The 13880-nt window shown below is 28.1% G+C and overlaps 2 protein-coding genes across 4 annotated transcripts; one reads left to right on the top strand and one right to left on the bottom strand.

Annotated features, from left to right (window-relative positions):
* The first annotated feature begins 127 nt into the window (after positions 1-127).
* LOC123268680 (activating signal cointegrator 1) lies at positions 128-5946 on the top strand. Its single transcript, XM_044733991.1, has 10 exons — positions 128-214; positions 2376-2621; positions 3226-3338; positions 3412-3612; positions 3684-3954; positions 4432-4714; positions 4812-4975; positions 5361-5479; positions 5551-5742; positions 5811-5946. Exons 2-10 carry the CDS (start codon positions 2554-2556, stop codon positions 5855-5857), a joined length of 1458 nt encoding a protein of 485 aa, XP_044589926.1. The 5' UTR covers positions 128-214; positions 2376-2553; the 3' UTR covers positions 5858-5946.
* A 1836-nt stretch (positions 5947-7782) lies between these two features.
* Positions 7783-13619, bottom strand: LOC123268670. 3 transcript variants are annotated; one of them, XM_044733978.1, is made up of 5 exons: positions 13138-13619; positions 13006-13072; positions 12740-12910; positions 9022-9659; positions 7783-8982 (listed from the first exon to the last, which is right to left on the bottom strand). In XM_044733978.1, the coding sequence occupies exons 3-5, from the start codon at positions 12885-12887 to the stop codon at positions 7999-8001; spliced, it is 1770 nt and encodes a 589-aa protein (XP_044589913.1). In that variant the 5' UTR covers positions 12888-12910; positions 13006-13072; positions 13138-13619; the 3' UTR covers positions 7783-7998. The 3 variants fall into 3 exon arrangements, with proteins under 3 accessions (XP_044589913.1, XP_044589912.1, XP_044589911.1); XM_044733977.1 differs by having other exon boundaries at positions 7783-9659; positions 13006-13087; XM_044733976.1 differs by having other exon boundaries at positions 7783-9659.
* Positions 13620-13880: the final 261 nt, after the last annotated feature.

The raw sequence follows: 13880 nt of genomic DNA, 5'->3' as shown, positions 1-13880 counted from the left end.
GTAGATTATATATATATATATATATATATATATATATATATATATATATATATATATATATATATATATATATATATATATATGTATATGTATAAGGCAAATAAATTTAAAACCGAAGAAGCATGAAGAGGCGAGTTAAGAGTTCTCAGTTTGAGTGAGCTCGTCTACTGAGAGAAAGACTGTGGGTGAAACTTTCGAGATGAAAAATAGAGAGGTGACCACCTACTTTGTCACGATTTTTCTTTTTAGTTATATTTCTAATTGTTTCTTCGGTACTCTACATTTTTTTTATCTATAAAAATATAAAGAAGTCTATATAAATTTTGGTAAAATTTATGATAATAAAATTGTTCTTTTAAGAAGAAATACTAAATCTTTTATTGATAAAATAAGAATTTTAAATTTTTAGTCAAAGAAGAAATAGAAATTTTTTATTTAATTAGGAAGATATATAGGAATTTTTTTAATTAGTTTTTTTTAGGAAAAAATAAGAAAGTGTGATAAAAAATTATTTTTAGATGAAATTATTGTAAAGTTTTAATAGTAAGAAGAAATAAATTTAGGACCAAAGAAGAAACATTAAATTAATAATTGATTATAACAGTTGAATTTGTGATAAAAAAAATTTTTCAAGAAAAAATGCTAAATCTTTTATTGATAAAAGAAGAATTTGAAAAATTTAGTCAAAGAAGGAATAGAAAATTTTTATTTAATTAAGAAGATATGGAGGCATTTTTTAAATTAGTTGTTTTTTAAGAAGAAAGAAGAAAGTGTAATAAAAATTTTTTTTCGATGAAATTATAATAAAGAAGATTCTATAAAGTTTTAATAGTAAGAAGAAATAAATTTTTGATCAAAGAAGAAACACCAAATTAATTATAACAGAATTTATGATAAAAAAATTGTTTGAAAAAATAAATTTTTATTAAGAAAATAAGAATTTCAAATATTTATTCAAAGAAGAAATAGAAAAATTTTTATTTAACTAGGAAGACATAAGAATTATTTTTAATTATTAATTTTTTTTGTAAAGAAATAAAAAAGTTATCTAAACAAATGATTATTAAATGATATTAATATAAAGAAGACTATATTACATTTTTAACAAGAATTAATAAATTTTGGATCAAAGAAGAAATATCAAATCAGTAATTTATTACAATAAATTTTTCTAAGAGGAAATATTAAATCTTTTATTAGAAAAATTTGACTTTAAATTATTTTCAAAGAAGAAATGGAAATTTTTTATTTAATTCGAAGAAAATATATGAATTTAAAAAAATTAGTTGTTTTTATGAAGATAACAAAGTTTTAATAAAAAATATTTTTCTAATTATTTCTTCAATACTCATTTTTTTTATATTTATAAATAATTTTGAAAAGAAATATATTCACATTAAATAATAACTCTTATTAATTTCGACATAAAACTAGTTAAGAAATAATTTAATTATAAATATGTGAAGAAATTTTTTATAAATAATTTATAAAGATAATTAGTCGAGAGTTATTAAAATAGAAATTTTTCAACTAAGAAAATTGTAAATAATAAAAATTTACTCAATTTATTTAAATATTTAATTTTTTAAAATATAATTTCTTCTTTTGAATAATTTAAGATAAATTTTTAAGTACAGGATGAATTAATGAACTGTCTGATATACATACGTTATAAAAAAGGAAGTTATATATTTTGTATCTGGTATTTGCATGATCATTATAATTTATATTTATAATAGACGGATCATGAAGATGATTCATCTTTATTGTTACCAACTGCGATGTATTTTGTTTAATAAAGTGTCATTTGATAATTAATTATAAGTATGACATTGTTTTTACTTGTGAAGAAAGTTGCTCAATTAATATAACATTTTCATGTTTAATTCATATAATTTTTTCTATTAAAAACAAGTTTTTTTTTAATAATATTATTTCTTCTTTAAATTAACAATTATAATTTTCAGACTTTTATAACTAAATTATTATGAAAAAATTTTTATTAAAAAAAAATTCTACGTCTAGAGATTAAAAATAATTACAAGTGTAAATTTTTTTAAAATTATTTTTTTTTAATTCAGTTTTTATTAAAAATTAAAAAAAAAATAAATTAAACCCTCAAATTTTTTAAAATTACAAGATGACATAATTAATTTATTGCCGTATGATGGAATAACATTTACCAAAATTAACTAAAAGGTCCCGAGTTCAATTCTCGACAATCGCGAAAATTTTTGTCACTTAATTAATTTTTTTTTCTTCATATAAAAATTGAAAAAAAATTTTTTTTTCAGTAAAAGAAAAAATAAATTTCACTTTACTATTTATAATTAACTTAAAGAAATTGAATTAAATTAAATTTTTGAATTTATTAGTTCCAAAACTCGCCGATTGGAGGCAGCACTTCCTTATCATATTCTTGAAGACTCACATGTGTTTACTTTTTTCACATTTGACATCTTGCAGGAGGTTATTGTTGAACAATAAACCACAAATTGAATTAAAAATATTTAGCATTATATTTTAATAGAAAATTAATTAAAATTACTAACAATGGATCGATGGGTACACGACAATCTGTCATTGATATTAGACTTTCCAGTTCCAGAGGATCTAACTCAGTAAGTAATTAAAAATTTTGTACTTGTTAATTTTTTGTGATTTTTGATAATTTTTTAGAATTTCAACAATAAAAAAATTATAAATGTAATAATTTTATTAAATTAAAAGAAAATAATTTTTTAGATCTAATTTATTTATGATAGTGAAATTAAAAAACATCTCAATTTTTTAGATTTTCATAATAAAAAAATTATATTAAAGTCAGCTGACACCTGTCAATTTTTTAAATTCTTATAACAAATCAATTACAGCAACAATAAAAAATTCTTTTAAAAATTTCCACTAATAATTTTTATTAATTTTCACATGTGGAATTTTTTTATTAATATTTTTTCACAATAATTTAATCGCTACAATATTTCTGAAAAAAAAATTTTAATGTTAGTCAACTTCAGTGTCATGCAAAATCACTATGAAAAAATTTTAATAAATAAATTCCACATCTAAAAATAAAAAAAAAATTACAAGACAAATTAAAAAAAAAATAATTTTCATTTCTTAATTAATTTTTAATAGAAATAAAAAACATTGTGATATTTCTGCTAATTTCAGTGTTATAAAATTTTTTATTAAAATAATGAATATAATTAAAATAATTACCAGGTACATTCTTCAAATTCACAATGAAAGAGATTTAGATGATTACCTTAAAACTTTATTGGACTTCAGTAATCCAAAGCATCGTAATTTTGTCCTGGAGCTGAAGCGAAAAAAAGGTGCGTGTATTACTTGTCAATTTTAACGTCTAATATTTTATTTTTTCTTACTCACTTGTTTATATTTTTTCAGGTGCAGAAAATTTACTGACTGGTTACAAGAAAGTCGATGACAATTCTAATTTTTCCCAGAAAATAAATGAGAAGAAGAAAAATAAGAGCAAGGAGAAAGAAAAGGAAGAAAATCCACCGGAGAAGCCTGGAAAAAAAAAGTCCAAGTTTGTTAATATTTTTTCTGATGATGGCAAGGATAAATTTACCGTCATGTTAAAGAGTATGATTTAGATTATTTTTATTTGTATAAAAATTTTTTATTTGTACTGATGAGTAAAAATTAATTAATAGACAGGCACAAGTGCGACTGTGAAGCGAAGAACCATTCTCTAGTAAACAATTGTCTCAATTGTGGAAGAATCGTTTGTGCGCAAGAAGGTCCCGGGCCGTGTTTTTTTTGTAATGAACTTGTTTGCACTCCAGACCAGCAAGCAATTCTTGCGATGCAGACTAAACAGTCAGATAATTTGTATAACAAATTGATGGAGCAGAAAGTTAGTAAGGATCAGATGCAAGCTGCTTTGCTGCAGAGAGACAAACTTGTGGAGTTTGATCGCAACAGGTATTTATATTTCTGCTATATTATTATTATTTATTACTAGCAACCTTGCAGTCACTGTGTGATTGCCGTGAATTGTGAACTATAAATAAATAAAATTTTGCTTTATAAAACAATGACTTTTGTTAAATTGCACTGTACTTTCTTAACGATTGACGTTTTGAAAAATATAAGCTCATCCCGATGTTACACTCATCAAGAGCTTTCATTTGAGTACCCACATGCATTTTTGATATATTTTTCATATATACATATATATAATATACATAAATATATGAAAAATTGATGTGGGTACTCAAATGAAAGGTCTCGATGAGTGTAATGTCGAGGTGAGCTTATATTTTTAAAAATGTCAATAGTTCACAAAATACAAAGTCATTTCTTAACTATGTATTTAGAGATAGTGTATTTTCGAATGCAGCCTAAATGCTTATTATAATAAAAATCGAATAATTTAAAAAATATTATTATCATTATTAGTGTAAAACGTACTCAAGTAATTGACGACCAGTCTGATTACTACCAATCAACAGACAGCGTCTGGTTATCAAACAAAGAACGCGCTGAAATTCAAAAACACCAGGAAGAAATGAGAAGTCGAAAACACGCCTCGCGTTTGTCAAAAAAAGTAACTCTTGATTTGTACGGGCGTCAGGTTATTGACGAGCCTGAAAATTATGATAATTTGCCATTACCTCATCAAAGTCAAGCTCAAAGCTTCAACGATGTTGTTTGTCCTGACTTGGAGTTCGATCTTCCTCAGGTATTTTTTTCTTGTCATTAAATAGAACAATAGTTCTATTTAATGATCTAATAAGATCAATTATTACATCATATAATAATTTATGAAAATTATTTAGTACGTAGAGACAGATAATATTCTGAAGAATGTATCAAACAATTCAAACGCTTCGACGACTATCCGTCGAATTCAAGACAAAGAACTTCTGGACATGGTTGATGAAGGATACTGCCTTTCTATGCATCAACCATATGCTTCTCTTCTAGTCGCAGGAATTAAAATGTAATTATTAATTAATTTTTTAATTATTAACCTTCCGTTACTTTTACTATTGAGAGATCTCCGGAATGTTGACTTTTATTTGAACTATTAAAAAAATTATCATAATTAATGTTGCTAATTATAATTATTTTCGAATTAATTTATTATTAATTTAAAAATGTTCTCAGACCTGAAATTTTTATTTATTTAGCGTTATATGTTAAAAATTGATTTTATAGTTAATTTTATAAAATAATATTCAGTAAGATTGAAAATCAATTTTGCAATAATGTCGAGCAAAAAAATATTCCGGGGATTCCCCGGGATGCTTCTAACGCCCTCTAGATTTTTAGCGCGTGTTACGGAAGTTTAATTGTGTCAGTATTAATAATATTAAACATTGTAGACATGAAGGAAGAACATGGTACTCTGCACACCGAGGACGGTTGTGGATCCACGCTGCGGCTAAAGTTTTTTCCAAAGAAGAAATTACTGCCCTGGAAGATCATTACAAAAATTTCAATGGTAATTTATGACTAAATTATAAAAATTATTAAATTATTATTGAGTCAAGTTGTTAATTATTTTTTTTCTAGAAAATTATATCTTTCCAAAAACATACCCGGCTGGTTGTCTCATCGGCTGTGTGACTGTCGTTGACGTTCTCCCGCAAGATGAGTACCGTAAAATTTATCCCGACGGTGATTCAGACTCACCTTATGTGTTTATTTGTCAAGATAGTCGTGAATTATCTTTAAAATTTCCCATGCAAGGGAAACATAAAATATGTAAGTAAATATTTTTTTTATTTTTAATATTTATAAGTACTAAAAATCATAATGTAAAATTTTTTCAGATAAACTGGATAAACAAATTCACAAAGCTGCTTTGAAGCATATATAAGTTTAAACATTTTTATATAAATATGTCGTTAAATTATTTTTTAAGTGACTAAAAGTCATTTTCATATTTATATTTAAATTTATATTAATTGTTAATTATTTAGTTTTACAGTTAATAATATTTCAACGCATAAGAATGTGAACTAAAATAATTAAAAACAATAAAAAGTTTATAATAAAAATTACAAGCATTATTTTTTTTTTCTAAGAAGAAATAAGAATCTAAGAAAAAAAGAAACGGCCATAACTTTTGAACTAATAAAAATTTTTAAACCGGTCAAATTTTATCTTAAAAAAAAAACTTTTTGCTACAACTTTCTTCACCAAATTTTTTCCAGAACCAATAGCAATCGAGATGAAAATTATTTAATACTAACCCGTAGTGGTCATTATCCTTCTAGATAACCCCAGGCAATTTTGAGTTGCTCTTGCTTCGAAGATATCATTCAAAATGATATCTGTGGTACCATCTATTATTGTTTGAAGATTTTTTGAGATTAATGGAAATTTACGATTTCAATTCCACAAATCAATATATTTTTTGAAAAACTCGACATGACACCACTTTTTTCTTCAAAGTATGCGAAAAAAGTAAAATTTTTCGAAATTTGACTTTCTCGCATTTTTTTTTTTATAATTAAACAATTAAAAAAAAATTAGGAAAACGGTTGACCTTAAAGGCCATCCCTGCAACTTCCCGCTACTTCCATACCTAAGTGCTCAACAATTCACTTATTTTTTAAGCTCTTCAAGCTCAAAAATATAATTTTTGTGTAATTTTGAGCTCTCCGAGCTCAAATAAATCGCTGTTCTGTGCTTTTGAGCTCTTGGAGCTCAAAAGGCTAATGGAAGTTTTATAGAACACTATTTTTTGGATTTTCAAACCGCAATAACTTTTGAATGAATTAACCGATTTTCTCGCGGTTTACGGTATTCAACGCAGTTTTTAGAGTTCTTTGAAAAATCTTCAGGCGTAAACTGGTCAGACTAAAAATTTCATAGAAATTCTGAAAAAAAAATTTTTTCAATTTTTTTCGACAACGATATTTCACGAACAAATCAACCGATTTTGACCGGGCTGGTGGCAATCGCCGTGGTTTTTTGAGGTTAAGAGCTGATTAGTTTTTGGAATTGATCGGTTCAGCCGTTTAAAAGATATTTCAAAAAAACGAATTTTTGGAAATTTTATTTTTGAGATTTCTCAAAATTGATCGACTCTAATTCTGTAAATTAGTATCAGAATTCTAGGAGCAAAGGAACTCTTCAGAACGCCACTTATTTCGATTGAATCGGATGATCTGTTCAAAAGTTATGAGAGATTTACACACACACACACACACACACACACACATACATACATACAGACACGGTGACATTGCCGTGGAAATAGTCAGGAAAGCTTCCTAGGACCTCAAAACGTCGAGATCTGATGAAAACTCGATTTTTTAAAAACGGGGTGAAAACAATAACTTCCCGATTTTTGAAAATTTTCAATTTTCTTAGCGGGAAGTTAAAAATTTAAAAACGAATGAATTATTTAACGGAAGTGTTGAAAATTACTCTCATGTACGGCTCGAGTGAAAATATTGAAAAGAACGCAAGTAGCAACAATTTTTTCCGTGCATGGGGTCAACTAGACTCAGTATGACCAGTATGTTATTTTTAAGGAGTGTGACCACTACGGGTTAATTACAGGATCCAAATTTAAAATCTTCAAAATTTTTAAACTTTGATCCGTAATTTAAAATATCAAACTAATTATTTTTATGTCTTCGCCGGCATTTTTAGAATCCTTAGACCCCTAGTTTCAAGACCCACTACAATTTTTTTTTAAATAATTTTTTTCCGCCAAGTTTTCAACGCCCCCAGATCCAAAAACCTTTTTTTTTCATCTCAAAACTTTGAAATCTAAAGAAAAAAAAAATGTAACAATAGCAACAATTCAACATTTATTGAACCAAAATAACATAAAAGCATCGATACATATTTAATATCTTACAAATTCATTCATACAATTATCTAATAACTTTTTACAATTCAATAAGGCCAAATTTATCCACTTAATTCATTTCCGTAATTCAATAAAAAAAAAAAAAAAAACAAATAAATAAATTTCTCCTCTAAAATTAATAATAATGATCATTAAATATAAGTAGGCGAGTCTTTGAGGTTAAACTGACAGGCTTCGCAAACAAGAGCTTCTTTCTCATTAACAAGCGTGCATTTAGGACACACTTTCCCGCCACTGGCCAGAGGAATATCTTCATTACCTTTCCTCCTAGATTTTCCGCACATCTCGCAAATTTCCTTCCCCGCGGCGTTAAAAAACGTGCAGGTCAAGCAAGACCAGGTTGCTTCAGCTCCACCATCAATCTTCATATTCTTCACAAGATCGCAAACCTGATCCTTATCTCTCTTATTTCTTCCCTTAACCTCAACCATCAAATCGCTCCCTTCACTATCATAATTGTACGTCGCACCCAAATCAATTAATGGCGCCTTGTCAATCCTGGGATTAGAATTTCCATTATAATTCGCGTTCTTGGAACTTCTGGAACGACGTCGTTCCTCGAACTTGTCAGAACTCTCTCTTCGTTTACTCTGCCTTTCGTTCCTCAGAACGTCTTCTCTCTCAGCGACATCTTTAGAGTACCCAACATCCTTCAGGCTGCGATATACAAAATCCCAAGAATCGGAAGCCGTCGCAGAATCAAGACTCATTGAAGTTTTTATCGGCGAAGATTTGTTCCCTCCGTCGAACTGATCAGGCGGCTTAATGGCCGTCGTTGAAGACTTGCTGCGACGGTGGCTCCGCTTATCGTAGGAACCATCGAACTCAATTAGCGGCGCATGCGCGTAAGTTGGAACTCCGTAGACTTGATTGTAGTGATTGTTTAAATCAGACTCAAAGTGCCTTAAATCTTCGTACTGATAATTATCTGGAACATAGTTCGCCGCCAGAGGGAGTATTGGAACACGTGGAATTCCAGTTCCTAGAACTCCTGTTCCAGGAACGGTACTTCTTGTTCCAGTTCCTAGAACTGCTGTTCCAGGAACGGTGCTTCTTATTCCAGTTCCTAGAACTCCTGTTCCAGGAACTGAACTTCTTGTTCCAGGAACCGGAACTTCTGTTCCAGGAAATATTCTTGTTCCAGGAACCGGAATGACATCAGGTCTGTAATTAATAGGATATTTAATTCCAGTTTGATATTCATTAATTGGAGAATTTATAATTGCAGGTTGCGCGTAATGCAAGTCGTAGTTCTTGCGTCTTTGTTGGCACCGTTCCCAGAACCTGTGATTGAGGGCGCGGATTGCATTCTCAGGAGTTCCAACGTGTTTTTCGCGGAACTCGAGGACTTCTAACCAAGAAACGGTGAAGGTTTGCGACACGTTCTCCCAGATCTGCTTCATTATCTGGCACTCGACGAAGGCGACGATCGCGTCACGGCTCACGAAGGACACTCGGTCGGGATCTATGGGTCCTTCGAGAGTCATCACGCCTCGCTCGTGTAGGGTCGGCTTGTAGCCCATCAGCTCGAACATCAGCTCAGTGCCTATCAAGTTTGTCTCGATCTCGTGCTTGTAGTACCCGCTGTAAGTTCGCAGGGTTCGGTACTCTTTGCGCCAAGGCTGGGCTAGGAGGTTCGCGGCGTACAGAGAGATGGCGATCCAGGCAGAACAAGCTCGGTAACCGCTGAAGTCAGGAAGGGTTGCTGCTGATTGGTGCAATATGTGCGCTGTTTGCTCGAACACGTACTTGTTCTCGTGAGGCACTAGATGGAGGTATTCTTTTATGAAGCCTGTAAGTGTTTTAAAAAAGAAATTGTGAGTAAGTTTTTTAAAGTGGGAACTACAAACTTTAATATAAGTTTAAAATTATTAAATATTTTAATACATAAAAATAAGACTAAAGGCATGAATTATAATTATAACTAGCAGGTCGCGCCGGCTTCGCACGGGAATTTAACAAAAATGTTTGAATTAATTAATTATTAGTAATATAGCCCATGTCGCCCGGGGATAGTGTAGCTTCCCAACGGTGAAAAAATTTTTAAATCGGTTCAGTAGTTTTGGAGACTATTCAATGTAAACAAACAAACAAACAAACAATCAAATTTTTCTTCGTTATGATCTTAGTATAGATTATTTTTATTTATTTATTTATTTATTTATTGTTATTTGGCCATGGAGTCTAGGCTCCTTGCGGCCATCACAGATACAATTATTTAATACAAAAAGTATATGGTATAAATTTATAATCATATATAAAATATAAAAAGTAAAAAGTTTTTAATTTAATTTTTTTATTTTAAAATTAATGGTTTTGAGTTTTGATATTACGGCGAAAATATTAGGCTTAGAAAAAAAAGTAGGAGTGTGTGAATATTCGAACTATTTGAATATTCGATTCGAACACTATTCGCACAGCCGTAATTAATAATCGTGACAAATGAATCCTTTGAATGTTTTAAAGTCTAATACATCCTAATTCGCTCAAAAAACGAACACAGAAGAATCAAACGTTGAAAATTATAAATGATCTTTTTGAGAGTTTTAAAACCTGATTCACACGAATTCGCCCAAATTCGCTCAAATTAAGGCACAGAGAGATCTAACGTTGAAAATTATAAATGAACTCTCTGAGAGTTTTAAAACCTAATTCATACTAATTCGCTCAAATTCAGGCACAGAAGGATCTAACGTTGAAAATTATAAATTAACTATTTGAAAGTTTTAAAACTTGATTCATACTAATTCGCCGTAATTCGCTCAAATTCAGACACACAAATTGAAAGATCTAATTCATCAGAATTCGCCGTAATTCGCGCAAATTCAGACACACAGACTAAAAGATCTAATTCATCATAATTCGCACAAATTGAAAATTATAAATGATCGCTTTAAGAGTTTTAAAACCTGATTCACACAAATTCGCCCAAACTCGTTCAAATTCAGGCACAGAAGGATCTAACGTTAAAAATTATAAATGAACTCTTTGAGAGTTTTAAAATCTAATTCACTTACATTCGCCCTAATTCGCTCAAATACGGACACAGAAGAATCTATCGTTGAAAATTATTAATGAACTCTTTGAACACTTATAGAAAATTACTGCCAAATTTGGAGTCTGTAGGAACTACAGTGTGAAACTTAAAAATTTTCATTGTTAATACCCACCCCCGCAATCTCCTGTGGGATGAAATATCGTAAAATTTGTTCATACATGATGTTTACATAACTTATAGAAAATTCCTATCAAATTTGGAGTCTGTAGGAGCTATAGATTGAAAACTAAAAATTTTCATTTTTAATGCCCACCCCCACAACCTCCTTTGGGATGATATATCGTAAACTATTTCTACATCTCTTGCAGAAGATTCCTATCAAATTTGGAGTCGATAGGAGCTATATTTTAAAAACGAGAATTTTTTGTTGTTAACGCCCCCGCAAACCCCTTTGGGGGGAGGAATTTCTTAAAATCCGTTCTTAGCTGACCTCTACATAGCAAAAGTAATATTCCTACTAAATTTCAAGTTTCTAGGTCTGATGGTTCCCGAGATATCGTGATGAGTGACTATACAGATAGGAATTTCTTATAATAATATAGATAATTTTAAATGGACAAAATATTAATGTTAATAATACACGGATTAACTAAATCAATAAATGATAATTATAAATTAAAAAAAGTTCTTTGAAGAAGAAATAAGATTGAAAATTTAGGTTTTGCTTTTTCTTTTGAGATTTTTTTATAGTACTGAAATTAACAAACGTTTAAAAAAATTTTTATTTATTAAATTAGAACTGAAAAAATATTTTTTAAAAATTACGCTTGTAGTTTTTCAAATTTACTACATGTGAAATTTTTATTTTTTTTGTAATAAGTTTTTTAACAAGAAAAATCCTAACAATTGTCGGATGTAAAAAAAAAAACAAATTAAAAAATGTGTCACATAATTGAAAAATTTATTTTTGACCTTTGATCAATAATTTAGAGTTTATCTGATGATTATTAAATATTTTTTTTATATTCTGTATTAAGAATATAATCATTAATCAAAAATGACTCCATAAGACAATTTTCAAAATTTTGAGTTCGATTTTATCAATTTTACAAAATCAAAGACGTTCATGCGCTACGCTACAATCGAATGAGTACTAACTTTTTATGAAATTAATTCGGGTCTTGAGAACAATTTTAAATTATATTAATAATCTTATAATGATTTACAAATATTTGTTTATTTACCTGAAATATTTTTTAGGAATCTATTTTAAAAAATCAGTAAATATAAATTAGTCATTGATTTAATGCCCATCTTTATTGTTTATTAAATTAGACAAATCTGTCATTTCTAACGATGTAATTAGCTGTATAAGGTGGTTGTTTTCAGTACGGTCAAAAATCAACTAAAATAATTTTAATTATACCAAGTAAAATAATAAACAATTAATTTAAACGTTCATCAACACTCTGTATGTTTTGATGCATTTATATAAACTACATAAATCAGATAATTTTTTAAAACATTATTTATTATGGAATCTACTTTAATAATATAAATATTATAATTTTAAATTTAAAAAACGATGATCTGCCATAAGATTGTATGTTAAAAATCTAATTTTCAATCGTTAATAACTTTTTTAAATAATCGACATCGCATTTTAAATTTTTTAAGGAAGATCATTGTATGATTAAACTTATCAAAACTAAAAAATATAAATTTATATCTACTATTAAGTTTACGCATGAACGTCCTCAAGTAAACTTTCAATAAAAAATTATTAAATCCGCAATAAAAAAAAAATTTGACAGCTCAATTTTTATTACAAATAATTATAAAAAAAAATTTTGAAAATAATAAAAAAAATGAACCTTCAAGTTTGTGTCTCAATGCAAGCTTCTCCTCACTCTCATCCATTTGTAAATAAGCAAGGTGACTTTTTTCGACATTTATGCTTATTTCTTCCAATTTGTCTATTATCGCAGCACCTGGACGGTTCAGAATGTCAAATGCCATCATTTTGAGCACTAATTACCTACAACCTGTCAACAAATCACCACCATCAGCATACTAATAACTAAATCACCACATAAAATAATTATCTAGGGAACAATTGGAAAATTGATGACGGAAATACCTTTTCCGGTGAAAATTTAGTGCAATTTACACTCGAATTTCCGTATGTCTGCTCATACTGTCTCAACCTATAAATATCAATGCTAATTATAGAAGTAATCTAGATCCATTAAATAATTTTAAAATTTCATACCTTTTTTATTTTACCATTGTTGCAATTCGATTTCTCGTGCTTCAGCATTTTGTTTATGATCATTTACCAATTCATTTATTTAGCAATAAACTAACAAATACACACCTCTGTGCAAAATATTTATTTATTGTCGACACTGGTCAGCTCTCAGTGCTTCAGAATTTGGGAAATAATTAGCATCTTTGTTTTGGTTAAAAATTCACTTATTTATTCAATTTAAATATTGTTAAAAATACTTGGTTATTATTAATTTTTACAAAATAATAATAATAGTTTAATGCTTCCTTTTGCATGTGTCGATTAAAAAAAAATCAACAATTTAATTTTCTCAGTTGTAAAATGTCGGCAATGGTGGAATTTATGTTTGAAATATTTCTTCGCGCCGTTAAAAGATGGCGGGCCTTGGGGATTCCCAATTTTTATTTTTTTAAGTTCCACTTTTTGCCACCAGGAGAAAATTTAATTATTTTTAATAAATATATTACAAATTTATTTTAAATTATCAAAAAATAATTGTTTTTTGTAGTTTTAAAAACGGTTTTTTTTTTGACAATCTATCTAATGAAGTATTAAAATTAAAGTAATTTTTTTTAAGTACATTGTATATATTCAAGTAAATTTTGTAATTTTAAAAATTTTAATTCTACTAACATGACTTTAAGATTTATTTTTGTTAATTTTATCTTCGAATTTTATAATTATTTTTTATTTAATTGAAAATTCAATTTCATTTTCTTCAATTA

Source organism: Cotesia glomerata, linkage group LG7 (genome assembly GCF_020080835.1).
Source record: "Cotesia glomerata isolate CgM1 linkage group LG7, MPM_Cglom_v2.3, whole genome shotgun sequence".
In the NCBI taxonomy this organism is placed as follows: Eukaryota; Metazoa; Arthropoda; class Insecta; order Hymenoptera; family Braconidae; genus Cotesia; species Cotesia glomerata.
This window is presented reverse-complemented; position numbering and strand designations above follow the sequence as displayed.

Bases quoted from the DNA above. Each gene is read 5' to 3' on its own strand.
- LOC123268680 (XM_044733991.1), top strand. From the start codon at position 2,554: ATGGATCGATGGGTACACGACAATCTGTCATTGATATTAGACTTTCCA. The intron at 3,613-3,683 runs GTATGATTTAGA...ATTAATTAATAG, and splicing joins ATTTACCGTCATGTTAAAGA to ACAGGCACAAGTGCGACTGT. The intron at 3,955-4,431 runs GTATTTATATTT...TATCATTATTAG, and splicing joins GTGGAGTTTGATCGCAACAG to TGTAAAACGTACTCAAGTAA.
- LOC123268670 (XM_044733977.1), bottom strand. From the start codon at position 12,887: ATGATGGCATTTGACATTCTGAACCGTCCAGGTGCTGCGATAATAGAC. The intron at 9,660-12,739 runs GTTCATTTTTTT...AAACACTTACAG, and splicing joins ATTGAGACACAAACTTGAAG to GCTTCATAAAAGAATACCTC.